The sequence below is a fragment of the Dasypus novemcinctus genome, chromosome 8 (assembly GCF_030445035.2).
Source record: "Dasypus novemcinctus isolate mDasNov1 chromosome 8, mDasNov1.1.hap2, whole genome shotgun sequence".
NCBI lineage: Eukaryota > Metazoa > Chordata > Mammalia > Cingulata > Dasypodidae > Dasypus > Dasypus novemcinctus.
Window position 1 is genome coordinate 98,496,561 of NC_080680.1, and position 18,901 is coordinate 98,515,461.

The 18,901-nt window shown below is 39.4% G+C and overlaps 1 protein-coding gene across 2 annotated transcripts in view; it reads right to left on the reverse strand.

The window, feature by feature from the left end:
* CNTRL (centriolin) overlaps positions 1-18,901 on the reverse strand; it is a 138,409-nt gene that overhangs the window by 38,540 nt on the left and 80,968 nt on the right. The window contains exons 16-25 of one of the 2 annotated variants that reach the window (XM_004483561.4): positions 14,260-14,405; positions 12,583-12,790; positions 11,939-12,118; positions 9,390-9,569; positions 8,534-8,650; positions 7,707-7,851; positions 7,081-7,229; positions 4,205-4,394; positions 2,836-3,149; positions 1,160-1,368 (exon numbers count right to left, since the gene is read on the reverse strand). In XM_004483561.4, the coding sequence (XP_004483618.2) occupies positions 1,160-1,368; positions 2,836-3,149; positions 4,205-4,394; positions 7,081-7,229; positions 7,707-7,851; positions 8,534-8,650; positions 9,390-9,569; positions 11,939-12,118; positions 12,583-12,790; positions 14,260-14,405 (1,838 nt within the window). Of the gene's footprint in view, positions 1-1,159; positions 1,369-2,835; positions 3,150-4,200; positions 4,395-7,080; positions 7,230-7,706; positions 7,852-8,533; positions 8,651-9,389; positions 9,570-11,938; positions 12,119-12,582; positions 12,791-14,259; positions 14,406-18,901 lie in introns of both variants that reach the window. The other variant, XM_058302462.2, reaches the window with a different exon arrangement.

Genomic DNA, 18,901 nt, shown 5'->3' on the forward strand with positions numbered 1-18,901 from the left:
GAGTTTGCCTGGAAAACAGGAGATCCTCTAGGGCATCTCATAGTGCTGTCATGCCCTGTGATTAAAATCAATGGAAAATTGCAACAACCCAATCCAAGCAGGACTAACAATGGCCCAGAATCTTCAGGAATGGAAGTTTGGGTCACCCTACCAGGCAAAGAACCATAGCCAACTGAAGTGCTTGCTGAGGGTAATGGGAACATGGAATGGGTAGAAGAAGAAGGTAGTGATAAATATTTAAGGATGTCAAGTTTAAGAGTGAATATTACCCAAGAACTTATACCCTATTCTGTAGGGAATCAATATGTTTCCAGTTGTATGTAAGAGAGTTGAACACTAGTATATATATGCATGTCTGTTATTGTTTTCACTTAGAGACTAAGTATGGTTTAAGGTAATGTGTACAGTTGCCAAGTTGACAAGGGGTGGACCGTGATGGTTAGGCTAATGTGTCAACTTGGCCAGGTAACTGTGCCCAGTTGTTTGGTCAAGCAAGCACTGGGGTAATTGTAATACAAGGACGTTTATGGACTTTAGTCACAGGTGACTTTACTGCATAAATAGGTGACTATATCTACATCAGTCAGGGAGATTGCCATCAGCAATGAGTGATGCTTTATCCAATCAGTTGAATGTCTTAAAAGGGGAAGTGATTTCAGCATTCAAAAAGAATTTTCCAGCTCATCTTTGGACAGCCAACACCTCCCAGAAACTCATCAAGGACCTTCACTTGACTTTCAATGGAGCCCTGGTTTGCAGCTTGCCTGTAGAACCTGGACTTGCGCATCCCCACAGTCACATGAGAGACTCTTATAAAATCACATACTATTGGCAGATATCTCCTATTGATTCTGTTTCCCTAGAGAACCCTGACTAATACACTGGTCAAGAGGATTTAGACCCACACTGTCCAATATGGGTAATGATCATGTGGTTAATAAATTAAAATTAAATTAATACTTCAGTTCCTCAGTTGCATTAGCCACATTTCAAGTGCTCAAGAGCCACATGTGGTTTGTGGCTACCATCTGAACAGTGCAGATCTAGAACATTTCCAAAATCACAGAAAGTTCTATTGGACAGTGATAATTTAGGCTATCTTAATGAATTAATAGCATATTCATCTGAATTATAAAAATAAAATGGCTAATAATCTTACTTTCGCTGTTGATGTTTCTGAATGGTCCTATGTAATTCTTCTACTTCATGCTCCAAGTCTTTCTTCTCTTGCAAAAGACCATCAATATTATGATGTAGTTCTTCTAATTCCTGCTCAGACTGCTGCTTAGATATTCTCATTCCCTGTTCTTCCCATCTCTTTGATTTGAAATGCTGCATTATGTCTTCTAATCTAGAAACTTCATTCTCCTGAAACAAAGAAAAAATGCAATACTGAAACATCACAGGATGTTTCCCTTCTTTCCAAACAAAAGTTGAAATTTTAACTGTGGTTAAAGGGGTATTACTTATAACCTGAAAATGCCTTTAGATTCTAAGACTTCTATGTGAAAAGAAAAATTGTCTTACATGCCATAGATGAAACTGATAGATTAACTGAACTTTTTAACTTTTCATCAGTCCTACTATGGTTGAAAAACATTCACCAAGTACCTCCTGCAGATAATCTCTGCCTCCTGAGAGGTCAGAGTCTAACGGAAGAGACAAGCACAGAAATCTCTCCCACTTCTGGGCTGTTTGGGCACATGGGAGGGGAGTTGTCTGACAAGGCTGCCCAGAGCAAGAGGTGTTTGGTCTCCTTTGAAAAATAAATGACAGAGCTTTTAGGCTGAAATCACATATACAAATATAGGGAGGTATGAAGTGCACATAGAAAACAACAGCTGGCCACAGCTGTTGAGTAAAAGAACCAGTTTAAGAGATTATCAGTAAATACCAAACAGAGAAACACAACTTGCATTGAAAAATGTTAAGATAATGTGAGTGCCTATTATTTTTAACCATGTAACACAGGTAGTGCCTCTGAAACTAGCCTGACCTATTAAAATGGGGTTGGAGGATTCACAAGGAGGTCTCCTTGTTTGGTATTTTCCCCTAAATCAGCTGAGAGGTAAAGAGAAAAAATAAAGAATTCCAGGTATCCTAAATTTGAAAGAGGAACTTGGAATGCATTTTAATTCTCTAGAACTAAAAAGTCAGAAGTAATCTAGTGATTAACAAGTAATCATTTATAGAATCTAGCTTGAGAAAAGTATAAGAAACAGTAAAAATTTACAGTTAAGTCAACTATAGTATCTATAAAGCAATATTGTACAGTCATTAAAAACTTTTAAAAACATTTGTAAAACCATAGGGAAATGCTTGTAACATTAAGTGGGAAAAGCAGGATGCAGAATTGTGCATACAATAAGATAATATAAAAAATAATCATCAGTAAATCCCTCTACCCAAAGATAATTTACACAAAAACCTTGCCACACACTATTCATGCAGTGCATATACATAATACATACATGCATGTGTATAAGTACAGGCACGAGCATGTGAATATACCTATCCATACACATTACTACAGCATTTTTCAATAGAAAAATATATGGATGAGCTTTTTAAAAAAAAGGTGAATTTTGGGCCTAAAAATATTTCTGATATAAAATGCTTAAACCAGTTTTTGTAGACTGGCCTGGGACCCTAATTCCTATTCATGTAATTTTTATGAGAATGATTACTCATTTCTAAGCATTAGCATGAAAAACACACTTTTAGGATACAATCCATTCATAAATGCTCAAGTGAAATTGTGGTGTTAAGTATATAATCTTATTCAGTCACCTCTAGAAGCAGAGTGGCTGGCGGGTGGTACATTGTTTTACTTACTAAGTTATGGTGCTCTGGGACATTGCAATGCAGCACACCCATCGGGATGAGGGGGATGGCAAAGTTGGGAGGTGGAGGCCCATACACGATGGGGGCCCCAGCAGGAGGCGGACCATAAACAACAGTTCCAGGGGTGAGAGGTCGGCTATTGTTGGGCAAAGGAGGAGGCGGTGCATATAGGGCCATGCCCTGGGGTACAGGAGAACCATCGGGAAGCACAGTATACATCATGTATCCAGGAGGAGGCACAAATGGAGGTTCCTCATGGTCATCCAGGTCACTCTCTTCCTCGCTATCTCCTCCACTGTCTCTGTCTTCGAAGAAATAAACAGAAGAGTGTTTTACCTCCATGGCCTACTGGGTAAATGGACTGAGTATAGAATAACAGCATGAAGGCTAAGATACCAGACGTGAGAAAAACTCTGAAAAAGTGTCAAAAACGATTTTGAAAACCAGGTCAAAACAGGGATTCAAATTATTTTCAGTGGCTGACATTTGAGTTTTTCTTATGTGTATCTGTTGGTTTCTTCGTTCAGTAATTTAACTCATGCATTTATTCTGCAACCATTTGAGTGTCACAAAATTTCGTGTAACTTTTCGTTACACGAAAAGACCAACAGAGATGTGTTGAGAAATCCCACAGCACTCAGCACTTATCATTGTCATGACACATAACACTCTCTAATGAGATGGCTTACTTACGGAACCCCCTGAAAGCAGAACTATGTTTTGTCTATCAATGAAGACAGAATCTTGCACACTAGCACACAATAAATAGTTCCTGAGCAAACAGATTCTTAGGAAGTATTATTTTGCAGATTAACATCTCAAAGCAAATTCAATACTTTGCCTAAGATCACACAGCTATTAAGTGAAAGAGCCAGGATTCACCCAGGCCTCATTCTCCCCTCTGGAGCTTTGAAAGACAGACCTCTAAACACATCGTTGTAGTAGAGTGAAATTAATGCCATAATACACGGATACATGTCGCCATGCTCCAGGAGAACAGATGATGGAGCTGCCCAGTATACCTGTGTGAAGAGGCTGGAGAAGGCTCCATAAAAGGAGTGATTTTGAGGACATGGATCTTGTTGAAAGATGAGTAGGAATAGATTAGGGAGGAGGAGGAAGAAGAAGGACATGATAAACAGAGAGTCTGAAACACAAAAGTTTCAGGAACATGGCATGTGGGACTATCTTAAACAGTTGGGTATGGCTGACAAGTAGGAGCATGATGACCAAGACCAGACCACAGGCCTTGCAGAACAATCTAAGGAGTCTGGACTATGTTGTAGGGATTTCAGGGAACCAATAAGAGGTTATTAAACAGGCAAAAGAAATGCAATCTCCATTAGGTGTCTTGACCTACCTCTATTTGAAAAAGATTTGTGTAACCCACTTCTGATGGGAGAATAAACCCAGTATCCTGAGGCAGGAAGGGGTCCACTGCCTTCCTTCCCTTCTTGCTGCCCAGAATGTGATTTTCTAACAGGAGTTGAGGCTGTGTACTTTAGGGCCACGCCAGAGTCCTTTGTAGTCTGAGAACTATGGCTGGAAACCTAAAATAAATAACAGCAGAACACGCAACCTATTACAAATGGAAAGGCTGGCTTTGAGAACTGTCAAAGTTTAGAGGCCACTTCTGATGTGGCAAAGTTGAGAAAAAAATTTGATTTCTTTTATATATCATAATTCTAATAATTCACAGACAGAAATGAGAAGTGACTACACAGTTATGTAAACTACAGTCCTATATACATGGTTCAGTTTATTTTGCTCTGGACTTCATCAACATGCAGCATTTAGGCAAGAGTGCTCTGTGTGCAATGGCTACAGTCATATCAGAATGTCAGTGAAACAAAACAGCTCAAAATGTGGTCAAAACAATACACCCAAATTGATGTCTATTTATAAATTCAGAAATTACTTAATACTGACCATCTCCTATCCTGTTTTTCAATAGTTTTCTAGAAACAAGTCCTTGACCATGTTGTAATGGGAAAAGCACATTATCTGGCTGCTTGATTGGGATAATTTTAACTGTGACCTTCCAAGAGTGAGAAAAGAAGACAAGTTCTCTATTAAGTGACGAACCCCTGTACTCATCTATTCTGGTGGTTTCCCCTCCTTTGCTTTGTCCTTGATGGCTCAGCAACGAAGACAAAGGAAACCAGTGAACTTTGAAGGGTATCTGGGGATACTGGTCTCCTGCTGTCCTGGGACCCTGCCTTGGACTTAAAGTTCTCTGCTACTCTTGCTTTTCCTCCCAGTAGGTAGGTCTTGTCTCCAAATGCAGCTCAGCTCTGACCCATACTGCTTCTACCACCAGCCCTAGCTGCTCAAAAGGTATCAACCTCCTTAGATTTTTGGGAGGGTCTGAGATTTTGCTCTTTGGGGCTCTGGTTAAGCCCCTAGAGTCCTGGGATCCTAGTGTGTCTGAGGTGCTTCTCCCTGAACCTTGCTTTTCAGGATGTCTCCCAGCCCCTCTGCCTCAGATGAGTGCAGTATACAGTCCTCTCCTCACCTCCACCCCATTCCTTAACTCCCCCATTCAGGCACCAGGGCCTGATCATTTTTTTTTTCTTTAACAACTTTCAATTCCATTTCTTCCTTCCAACTCCACTGCTTTAGCTCTGGCTTCTTCCATCCCTCCACCTGAATGATTTCAAACAGCCTCAAAGAAAGTTCACTGTGCCACAAGTCTAGCCTCCACCTTCAGACAGAATATTTTCCCTAAACGACAGCTCTGATCATGTTACACATATCCCACGGCCTACAAATTAGGTGCAATGAGTTTCAAGTCCCTTTTAAAAAGTATGACCTCAATCGACCTTTCCAGTTTCACTTTTTGTTGTTCTCATTAAATTTTCCAGCCCCACGAAACTACCCGCTATACCTACACCAAACATTCTCTTTCGTATCAACTCATTCCTTTCTGAACAGTCTTACTGTTTGTTAAGTGCACCCTGCTTTGTGAAGTTTTGTTTCTGAACTTTCCCATGAGATGAATCTTTAACAACTCTCTTTAACTAGAATATGCAGTCAATGTCTATCGTCACATGCATTTCCACTCTTCTGTAATTACATTGGTGTGTCTGTCTCCCCTACCAATCCACAAGCAACTTGAAAGCAGGCCCTATATCATTCCTCATGGTATCCCACTACATCCTAGCACTTGTCTTAGTCTGCAGTAAGCAATGAATGTTTGTTAAAATGAAATGAGGGGAGCAGATGTAGCTCAAGGGGTTGACCATCTGCTTTCCATGTATGAAGTCCAGGGTTTGATTCCCAGAACCTCTTGAAAAAAAAAAAAAAAGAAAAAAAATCAACTCTCTTTGGGGAGCGGACATAGCTCCATGGTTGAGCACCTGCTTTGCATGTATGAGGTCCTAGGTTCAATCCCTAGTACCTTCTTTAAAAAAAAAAAAAGAAATGAAATCTATTTTTCTGCCTAAGTGACTGCGTAATTCTATACCCCATTTTTTACAGGCTTTTTGGACTCAAATCACTTTATCCCTTTCTAGCATTCTCACTGAGAGACCACAACACACACCTGAGCATCTTCCCAACTTCTCAAGGAAGGCCATATTTCCATCTCCAATATTAAAGTCACTTAAGAAACTCTTGGGAATGGAGGTAAAGATCACTACTGAATTGTACATATGAAAAGGGAAAATTTAGGTTGTATATAAGTTACCACATATACACACAAAAAAACTCACAGAACTGTACAACACAATGTAAAGTGTGCTTAATTTAACAGCATAATTATAATAATATTATTTCATGAATTTTAACAAAGGTTCTACACTAATGTAAAAATGTCAGTAACAGAAAACTATGTTTGTAAGAGGGGAGTATTTGGGAACTCTGTATTTCCTACTTACAACTATTCTAATAAAATAAAAAAATAAGAGTAAAATTATGAAAAATGAAAAAAAGACTACAATTAGTCATTCAGGAAAAAAGATACAGGCAGAACTTCTTTACCTTTACCCTATTTAAATTTAAATTACTCAAGGCTCAAAATTCAGAATAAAGGAATCTGGAAATATGAAAACAAACAAAACACTTAAGATCCTCAATGTATAGCTCAGCATACAAATGTGATCATGTTACACATATCCCATAGCCTACAAAATTGTTCTTGTATGGCACCTGTACAAAAATCTGGGGAAGGGTACTCTGTCACACTTTCTTCAAGTAAGTATTCAGCACACATTCCCAGCACCACAGATTTCCTACTTTTGATGATGGTGGCGGTGGCATGAAGTACCAGTAGCCTCGTCTTTTGAAAGGATCTGCTATGCTGCTGATGTAATCATTCTGGTGAGACACTTCACGCCGGAGTTCAGCAATTTCTTCTAAAACGTTTTCAAAGCCTCCTTTGTTATCTGTCAAGTAAAGCAATTCCATGAAGCTGGTATGAATCATCTACTTCCTGTCTCAAAATCTGAAAGTGATTCCATGAGTGCCAACAAATTTTATCAGTATCTCAAAGCTGACTTTCAGCCTGCCCTTTTGTAATTAGTTTTCGCTAACACATGAAGAGGATAGATACATTCTATCCTTCAATTGTAAAGTGAGTCAGAAGAGCAAAGAACAGATTTGTAAACATTATTGCTTCTGAAAACACAAGTCTCTTGTCAGTTTCTTTGTAATCAAGTGTTTCAATATTTCATTTACATAAAATATATTTTTAAAATAGTTTATTAATTACCACAAGCTCTGTAAATCAAGCACTGAATTCATTTGCAACAGTTAGACAAATTTTCTAAAGATAGGAAAACAAGATGATTGGATTTTAGAATAGTAATATCTACAAGTGAAAAACTGCCAAACCACTACCAAATCAAAGCCCAATACTTTACCAGCCCCGGTGAGGTCTAGTAAATTCCGCAGTCTCACAATCTCTGTCCTCTGTCTGTCCATTGTTTCCTTCAGTTTATTGATTTCTAGCAACTGTGAGTTTGCTCCTAAGGTGCTTGCATCTGCTTTCTCCATCTCTATTTGAAACTATTGAAAAATCACATACATAAAGTTGCAAATAAATTAATTCTTTCCAAGATGCACTTACCCTTGCAACTTGATTATAATTCTCTAATATCTGTTTACACTTCACTAGTGAGGAAATTGCATTTAAACTGCACTGGGGGAAGTGGACTTGGCCCAGTGGTTAGGGCGTCCGTCTACCATATGGGAGGTCCGTGGTTCAAACCTCGGGCCTCCTTGACCCATGTGGAGCTGGCCCATGTGCAGTGCTGATGCGCGCAAGGAGTGCCCCCGCGTAGGGGAGCCCCATGCACAAGGAACGCGCCCTGTAAGGAGAGCCGCCCAGTGCGCAAGAAAGTTCAGCCTGCCCAGGAATGGTGCCGCATACATGGAGAGTTGACACAATAAGATGACACAACAAAAAGAAACAGATTCTTGTGCCGCTGACAACAACAGAAGCGGACAAAGAAGAACATGCAGCAAATAGACACAGAGAACAGACAACTGGGAGGGGGGAAGGGGAGAGAAATGAAAAAAAAAAAACAAACAAAAAACAAAACTGCACTGGGCTTGGGACACAGTAGAGCATAAAGCATAAAGTACTACTGATTGCACTCCAAAGTTGTTTAATGTGTCCCTTATGGTAACTGAGTCTCTCAGGAAGTGATAAGAACCCAGGAAGGAGGTCTCCAATATCAACACTCACCCAATCCTCTTTCTCCCTGAGAAGATTCTGCAGGAGTTCAATCTCTGCTTCTGCTCGAATCAGATCCTTGGCTGCACGTGCTGCCTTTCTGCTGAACTTCTCAGTTTCCTGCAACTCCTGCTGGGACAGAGGTATGAAAAAGGCATCACAGCCATCAGAGGTTGCCTTTTTGATCTCATTCTTTCACTCAGATTGACTCCTCTGCTTTAGTCGGATCACCTGCCTGGCTGTGGTGCCACAACCCATGGTCTTCTGTAGTATTCCCATCACTTGGCAGGCCACTCCAACACCCCCATGGGGGCACCAAGTGGACAGGTGCTACATCAGAAAGAACTGATTCATTGTTCTATAATATTCCACGATGGTGTCACTCTAATCATTAGATTTTCTTTCCTATGATCTATTATCTTAATCTTGTTAGCATTTTATGTCCTATAAAGTACCATAACAAACTTTCTCTCAGCCAGGAGTCATGACAGCTCTATGAGGTAACATATTACGATCAGATTGCACAAAATGAAAAATCTGAAGTTCAGAGGGGTTATATAGCAAGACTTGAAAATCCTTGTCCAGGTGTATGCTGATAGCTACCTCCCTAAGCAGATCACTAGCCTTAAGGGAAAGAGAATATGTTTTATTTGATTGTTCCTTTCAGGACTCAGTAGAATATATGGCACATGGTAGTACAAAATATATTCCTGGGGGTTGTGCTGGGGGAAAGGTCTTAAGAGAAACAAATTTATAATGGTATAGAAAATAACCAAAGGTCTATAGCAAGAGATCAGTACTGCAAGCTCCTATATATATATGACAGCAGTTTCACTGGTGGAAACTTGTTCTCTACCTGAGGACTCACCTCTGCTCTCTCCTGGTTAATTTTCATAACAGTGCCATGAAGAGACTTAAGCTGGTCTTTGGCAATGGTGAGCTCAGCTGCGGCTAGCTTATCAGAGGCAGCCACAGCTTTCTTTAGTTGCTTCAATTCTTTATCTAAACCAAGAAATTGTTCCTGGCATCGGGCATCTTCAAATTTCTTCTAAAATAAAAGAGATGTTAATTAACAGGTAAATAATTTGTTAGAAATGAAATAAAGAGAGCCAAGTTGTGAGAAATAAAAGTATGCTGTGCAGGGCCTTTGTTCACTGCTGCTTGGCCCGTACCCGAACAATGCCTGGTATACAGCAGATGCTTCAGAAATATTCACTGAGAAAATGAATAAATTAGAATATCTTAAAACTGTGTATGATAAACTTGGAATCAAATCAATCTTCCCAGTCAAGAATCTTACTGATCAGATTTCATTCATTTGGTAGACAAACATTTCTTGCCACCTGTGACAGACCAGACTCTTATAGTCACCGAGTCAGGCAATGGACATATGGTGATAAATCAGACTCAGCTGTTGCCCTAAAGAACTTTATAGCTTATGATGGACAGACATTAAACATATAGTCAAGTAAGTCTATAATTAAAATTGTGATTAGTGCTATAAAGGGACAGAACAGGTTACTGTATGAAAGAATAGCAGGGACCTAGATTGGTGGGGGAGGGGACAGTTAAGGAGATTGTGGAGGAAGAGGTCCAAAAATGGGAATGGCATGTGGTAAGGTCAAAAGAAAGAAAGTATTTGGCATTTCTGAGCAACTGAAAGAAGGAACACAGTGAGAAAAGGAGAGGTACCACAGGTAAGTTGTGGAGGGTCTCATCAACTTAAGATTTTGGTCTTTATCTTAAGAACAATGGGAAGTAACTAGGGGGATTGACAAGAGCCAGTTCACATTCTAGAAAGAGCATGTTGACTGCATCTTGGATGGCAGCCAGGAGTGGGAATTGAGAGATCTGTCAGGTGACTGCAGCAGTCATCCAGAAGAGATGAGGGTGATGATATCAGAGGAATAAGTACATATATTTGAGATATATTTTGGAGATGGACTCAACAGGACCTGCGTTTTTTTGGTTTTGTTTTTTAATTCTTTTTTAAAATTTCTCTCCCCTTCCTCTGCCCCAAGTTGTCTGCTCTCTGTGTCCATCTGCTGTGTGTTCTTCTGGGACCGCTTCTATCCTTATCAGTGGCACCGGGAATCTGTGTTTATTGTTTATTTTTTTAAAGATTTATTTTTATTTACTTATTTCTCTCCCCTTCCCCCCCACCCCAGTCTGTTCTCTGTTTCTATTTGCTGCGTCTTCTTTGTCCACTTCTGTTGTTGTCAGCGGCACAGCGAATCTGTGTTTCTTTTTGTTACGTTATCTTATTGTGTCAGTTCTCCGTGTGTGCGGCACCATTCCCGGGCAGGCTGCACTTTCTTTCACGCTGGGCGGCTCTCATGGGGTGCACTCCTTGCGCGTGGGGCTCCCCTATGTGGGGGACACCCCTGCGTGGCAGGGCACTCCTTGCGCGCATCAGCACTGCGCATGGGCCAGCTCCACACGGGTCAAGGAGGTCCGGGGTTTGAACCGCGGACCTCCCATGTGGTAGATGGACATCCTATCCATTGGGCCAAGTCCGCTTCCTAGGACTTGCGTTTTTAGTGATCCATAAAAGCAAGTCAGCTGAGGTTGGGAGAAGGGAGATGGTAGGTGTATGGAATGATGGAGTTATAAACAGTGGCGCATAGGACAGCAAGCTTACCAGAGAAAAGGGTAATACTGCCTATTTGAGGTTGGTGACCATAAGTTTACAGTGATACCAATACATCTGGATAAGAAATTTCTTTCTCCAGGAATAGTCATGATGATGGGTGTGGGCCCAAAGACAGCACATAGCTGCAGTTTTATAAGGGAGGCAAGAAAGGAGAATTGCACAAGAGAATTGAGGACCTTTGCAAGATACTGATGGATCATGGCATTTAAGCTGGACAAGGAGGAAAGTAAAGACAGAAAGGGCCTAACAGGAAAAGTGGGGTTAATAAACTGGAAGTCTCAATAAGGTTGAAAAACTGTTAAATGGGGGTGCTGGCAGGATAAGAGGTTATGATCAGAGTGAAATGCTTCAGATCATGATTTTAGAGATAGTGGGTATGATTTCTGAATTTGTCAAGGTCCAGGATGTGACAATGAAAGTAGATGATTGAGAAGTTCAAAGAGAGACCAGGCTATCAGAAAGGAAAATGAGGTTGTAAAAAAGTAATTTCCCATTAAAGTGCCCAATTGGACAAGGGATTTCTAAAAAGGCATCAAGTACTGTCTCACTCTGATGTCATTCCTTATATTCCTAATCCGGCTTCCCATCTATCATGACATCCTTGTTTCAGGCCCCTGCTTCAACAACAGGGCTCTCCTAAGTCAGGTTCACCTCTGTGCCAGCAATGCAGAGGCAACTATGGGACACACCCCTCTCAGCTGATGGCATCACCACTGGTGGGCCTTGTAGGTACCTATGAGTCTCGTTTTCCTAGTCTTCCTCACCTTTTTTTCTAATTCTTGTAGTTGAGCCATAATTCTCTCCTTCTCTTCATCAGCTTCCTGAAGTTGGAGATCTGTAAGACCTTGGATTTCCTCCATACTTTTTAGATTTTCTTGCAAATAATGAATTTCATTCTCCAATTGCTGGATTCTTGCCTCATGCTGCCTCTTATCAAAATTAATCTGTGAGGAAATCAAGTTTCAAAGACGATTTTTAAGCAAAATATGTTTCCCAAACCTTTTTAGAGAATTTTTTTCATTACTAAAGAGTATAAAAGCATCTGGAACTAATGAGTTACCAGGGATGGTTCTATTTTGAATGCTCTCTAGGATTTACTTTAATGTTGGCCTCATCATCAAAATCATTCCTGTAAAAAATCAGATTCTGGCACTACACTATGCTCCAGCAATGTGGTATTATTTACCTGCATGTTATTAATATCTTTCACTTGCTTCCAAAACAAGGAAAACAGAATGTCACACACCAGCCTGACTTTGACATCAGTAACCAGTGTTGAATTTCAGTCATACCCAGCTTTCATTTATGAAGGAAGGTAACAGTTATACTATATTTACATAGTAATTTGCTGAAAAACATTAATATTTGCCAAACACTTCCCTCCAGGTGCCTCTTGCCCTTTTCTTACTCTTGCTTCAAGAGCTCTCTCGCAGGCCTGCCTGAATTCTTCTTGTCCGTTTGCCAGTTTCTCTTGCTGCAGAACCATTTCTTCTTGGAGTTTCCTCTCTCTGACACGTGCTTCCTCTCTTTCCCACTGGGTGTGTGCAAGGATTTGACTGAATTGTTTCTGTAAATCGGCAAGGCTTTTACCTAAGACATCTGAAGGACTATCAATTCTGGCAAAGGACAAAAAATGGTGGTTATCAGTGAGACATTTTATTTTTGATGCTGGATGCAAACATTCTGTTAACATCACAGCGGGAGTAAAATGTGATGTGTGGAATAAGACCAATGTCAATCCCTAACAATTTACTGAGCATTTCCTAAGAGTAAATCATTGATCAAATTATTGCTGCAACTCTGAAAATACAGGCTCAGATGAAGTGTGATGGTTAATCTGATGTGTAAACTTAGCTAGATTATGGTGTCCAGTTGCATGGTCAAACACTGGTCTAGCTGTTTCTGTGGAGTTATTTTGTGGATGGAATTAGCATTTATATTCACTTGACTTTAAGTAAAGATTACCCTCAACAATGTGAAGGGTCCTCAACCTTAAAAGCAAGAAGTGAGGATTTCAAGAAATCTGAAGGAACTATGCCTCCAGACTATACCCATTCCTTCCTGGCCTCCTCAAAGACTCAGACTGAAGACTTCAACATCACTTTTTTTGGAATTTCCAGCCTCTGATCTGCCATACAGAATTTAGAATTGCCAGCATCCACAATCACATGAGACAATTCTTATAATAATAAATCTCTTAATGCATGTGTATGCATATGCATGCACACACACACAAATATATCCTGTTTGTTCTATTTCTCTGGAGAATCCTAACTAATACATTAGGCTAACAAGCTTTGCTCAAAGAATCAATGTTCATTTCACATTGTTTGCTATTTAAAATGTATAATGTGGCTCTACTTCCTGATCATCTATACCAAACTTTCCAAGAAAATTACTCTTAAAACCTTTATATTTTTAAAATTAAAAATACCAAAAAGTATGAAAGATTTACATTTTTTGTAAAACCAAGTGACAGAGAATTAAAATTAAATAATCTTATGTCTCAGTCACAGAAACATGATAAAGGAAAGCCTTCCAAAAGAAATCAGCCATAGGGAAGCAGACTTGGCCCAGTGGTTGGGGCATCTGTCTATTACATGGGAGGTCCGCAGTTCAAACCCTGGGCCTCCTTGACCCATGTGGAGCAGGCCCACGCGCACTGCTGATGCGCACAGGGAGTGCTGTGCCATGCAGGGGTGTCCCTGCATAGGGGAGCCACATGCACAAGGAGTGCGCCCCATGGGGAGAGCTACCCAGAGCAAAAGAAAGTGCAGCCTGCCCAAGAATGGCGCCGCACACACAGAAAGCTGACACAAGATGACGCAACAAAAAGAAACAAAGATTCCCTGTGCCGCTGACAACAACTGAAGCAGATAAAGAAGAACACGCAGCAAATAGACACAGAGAACAGACAACTGGGGTGGGGGGGGGGGGGAAGGGGAGAGAAATAAAATAAATAAATCTTAAAAAAAAAAAAAAAGAAATCAGCCATTAGTAGTACTTGGAAATGTGAGTTTATAGTTGAACTTCACAGTCATAACTCATCACACAACTATATTTGGAAATCTTGATTTTCCTTTACCTCATTTCCCCAGCTCCTGATTTCAGTTTTCTCCTTAGCTCATTCACACGAGCTGCTACTTCTTCTGGATGAATCAAACCATCAACCACATGGTTAAGGTGATTCTGGAAATCTTTCAGTTGCTGTTTTAACAGGTTATTGTCATCCTGTAGAAGAGGGTGAAATGGGGAGGTAAAAGTTACCCAAAGAAAATGTAAAACAAGCTCACAAACAACAGTATCATCTGTCATATGATAATTTTACTCAATTCCCTTCACCATTTCTTAAAAACCCTTTCTACCAAGTTGACAATACCTGAATCTACTGACTGATCTTAAAATTGCAAAAGATACAACCAGGAATTATAATGTTTCCTGATGTGATGCACACAGAAGTACACAATACTATCTGTGAATATTTTCTTGCCAAAAAGTAATTAGTTTGAAATGAAATTTCCTCTAGATGAAAAGTGAGAATGTGTTAATTGACACCACTAGGATAGAATCAGCAAAATCTAGAATACAGAAAGTTCTAAAGGATAAAGACCTGGTTTTCTTCAGCATATTGGGGGCAGGGGAGAGGAAACCTACAGATTATAAGAGATTTATAAGGTAAGTCAACTAAATGTAATATGTGGACTTTTTCTGGATCCTGAATCCAAAAAGTAAAATTTTTTTTGTTAATTTGGAAAATCTAAATACTGACAAGTTATTTGATGATATTAGGAAGTACTATAATTTTAGGGTGTAACAATAGTCTTGTGGTTTTTTAAAGTCCTTATTTTTTAAAGATACATAAAATAGTACAATATTTACCAGTAAAACAAGATGCCTGGTATTTATTATACTTCAGAATAATTCAGTGTGTGAACAGATGTGAGGGGTGGGGCATGGAGGATATTCTAGTAGAAATGAAATTGGCAATGTGCTGATAACTGTTGAAGCTGGGTGCTATACACATGAAAACTCATCATAATATACTCTAATGTTATGTATGCTTGATAACGTACATAATTCAAAGTTTAAAAAAAAGTTTTCCATTATACTCTTCCCCATTTGCTAATCAACTGAAAATGGAGCATCTTATACTGAAGCTCTAAAATAGATTATAATTCTCTGTGTGGGAGTATTTGTTATATGCCAGCACATTCTCACTACTAACAAACTAGTGAAAATATTTAAACCACAGAATTAAATTTAGACAATGACTATTTCAAGTAAAAAGAAATTGCTGAAACTTGCCTAAATTATAAAGAGAAATACTTTTATCAATATCCTAAACTACTGATTGTATTTTCCATATTCTACCTGGGTGATTAATTTACTTCAAACGTACTGTAACACTGTTACTGAAAAGGAGAATTTAGAACAGCAGTTAACATGTTTTTGAATGGCTGGTCCATCTGGAGCCATCTCTGTAAACTGTCCCTGCCCATTTCTGTCTATATTTGTACTACTATCTAATCCTGGCCACAAGTGATCTAAGCCAAGGCCAACCAATCCACTAACTGGTCGGAAAACAGGTTCTCTTGTGCATATGCTTTCTAAATCAAGATCTAGTACAACTAATCTGTAGTAAGTGCTGGATCTGTAAAGTTATGTCAGTTCATGGTGGTGTTCTATAATGGGCCAAGTTCAGTGCCAACAGAGAAAGGGAAAGAAAAATGAGAGAGACACATAGGCCCTGAAAGATTGAGAGTGGTTCTGGTTCCTAACAAGCTCCCACAGCATGGGCCAGCATTCTTGTAAGAGAGATTTGTTTCCACCTTGGAGGAGGAGGCCCCTAAAGAATATATTTTATTCCTTTTCTGTAAGAGGTGTATACTACAATATTTATGAGTGAAATGAAAATACATTAATTTTTCTTTAAAATATTCCAGAAAAAAAAAAGTGGAACAAATGAAACAAGAATGGTAGAATATTCATTAAGTTGAATAATGGGCAAAACAGAAGCTCCTAAGACGATTCTATTTTCATAATTACATGAGAATTTCTACAATAAAAATGTTTTAAAAATCCAATAAAGACCTAACACAACCACTGTTTTAGTTTACTAGCTGCTAAAAAAACCTACATACAATGGGTTGGCTTAACAATAGGATTTTATTGGCTAATGGTTTCAGAGGCTGAAAGCTTGCTTCCTCCTGGGGTTGGTATCTTCTGGCTGGCCAGCAATCTTTGGGGTTCCTTGGCTTTTCTTTCACATGGCAATGCACATGGCGGTATCTTCTCCTTTCTCTTGTGGGTGCTGTTGACGTGCAGTTTCTTTCTTCTCCCATGGCTTCTCCTTCTGTGTCTAATTTCTATTGCTTATAAGGACTTCAGCCATATTGGATTAATGCTTGCCCTCATTCACTTTGGGCACACCTTAACTAATAACATCTTCAAAGGTCCTATTTACAAATAGTTAACATCCACAGGACCAGGGGTTGGGACCTGAACATACCTTTTGTAGGGGACATAGTTAAATCCCCAACAGTCCACCCACTGGACCCAAAAGAGATATGCAAAATACACGTGCAAAACACAGTCATTCCATAACATTCCAAAAGCCTTAAGTCATTGCAGTAACAATGCTAAATACAAAGTCTCACCAAAATCAGTTATGGGGACTTCCAGGAAGATGGCATTGGAGTAGGGTAGCAAGGCTCAACTCTCTTACAAAAACAATGGAATAAGGGCAAAAAGCTCTCTGAGGGAGCTACTTTGGAGGTTTGCAGACCAAGAGAGAGCTCCGTGTAATCCAGGAGGGAGAGGGAAAGAGAGACAAAGGGGCCAAAGCAAAAATCATGAGTTACGAGCCCCTGCAGCAGGGAATACCACTCAGCCCCCATCCTCAAGGCAAACAGCCTGGGTAAAACCCATGGCTTACTGTGGTCAATTGAGAGGGGAATGGACATCTTTATCCCTGGGAGGAGGGAGAGTGCAGCAGAGTGCACAGAGTGGTTTCTCTTCAATGAGTTTGGCCAGCAAAGCCCATTTTTGACTTTTGGCTCTGTCCAGACCAGAATCACCAGCAAGTGGAGGAGCGCCCTCTGCTGACAGGCTGGGAAACTGTAGCAAGTAGAAAACCTTTCCAGAGTTTCTTATTTGGAGGCACTCTTGAATCTGGTCTGTGCCTTATTAGTGGGTCCCTGGCCCAGTTTTAATAACTTAAGATGGGCAATCTTAAAGATTTAGAATAAGGTGACTCAAAAGTCAAAGAAGAGCTATGAAACAAAACAGCTAGGCAAGAGAGAGAAACAGATTGTAAGAGTATATTCGCCAACATAATCAGATGCTTAGATATCAGCAAAAAATTATAAGCCATACTAAGAAAGAGGAAGATATGGTTCAGTCAAAGGATCAAATAAAAGATCCTGATGTGACAGGTGATTTAACACAACTAACCAAGGATGTTCACAGAAATGTCTTAAATCAATTCAAGGAGTTGAAGGAAAATATGGCTAAAGATATAAAGGATATTAAGAAGACACTGGGTGAGTGTAAACAATTTGAAAGTCTACAAATAAAAGTAACATGGATTATGGGAAAAAAAGATACAATGAATGAGATTAAAAATACATTAGAGGCATATAACAGCAGTTTTGAATTGGTTGAGGATAGAATTACTGTACTGGAGGGCAGAGAATCTGTATTTGAAAAGACAGGAGAACAGAGAGAAAGAGAAAAGAATAGAAAAAATGGAACAGGGTCTCCGAGAATTGAATGACAATGTGAAATACACAAATATACGTACTACAGGTGTTCAGGAGAACAAAAATGGGCAGAAAAGAATATGAGGAAATAATGACCAAAAACTTCCCAACCCTTATGGAAGACCTAAATATCAATATCCAAGAAAGAAAATGCACCCCAAACAGGATAAATCTGAACAGACCTACTCTGAGACACCTACTATTCAGAATGTCAAATGCCAGAGATAAAGAGAGGATTCTGAGAGCACCAAGAGAAAACAGTGCATCACATGCAAGGGAAATTCAATAAAACTAAGTACAGATCTCTCATCAGAAACCACGGAGGTGAGAAGGTAGTGGTATGATATATTAAAGGTGCTGAAAGAGAAAAACTGCCAGCCAGGAATTCTTTATCTGGCAAAACTGTCCTTCGAAACAGAGGGTGAGTTAAAAATATTGAAATTATACAAAGCAATAAAAAAAAAATTGAAGTTATTCCATAACTAATGGAATGAAGCTGGAAATCAACAATAAGTGGTTAAAGGGAAAATTCACAAATACATAGAGATTAAATAACACATGTTTAAATCATCAGTGGGTCAAAGAAGAAATGACAAGAGAAATCAGTGAATATCTTTAGACAAATGAAAACGAAAACTCAACATATCAAAACCTATGGGATACAACTAAGGCAGTGCTGAGAGGGAAATTTATAGTACTCAATGGTTACAATAAAAATGAAGAAAGAGCTAAAATCGAAGACCTAATTGTACCCCTGGAGAAAACTAGAAAAAGAACAACAAACTCATCTCAAAGTAAGCAGAAAGAAAGAAATAACAAAGATTAGAGCAGAAATAAATGAAATTGAGAAAAACAACCACACACACACACACACACACAACTAAAAGAATCAACAAAACCAAAAGTTGTTTCTTCGAGAAGATCAACAAAGTCAACAAATTCTCGGCCAAACTGACAAAGAAAAAA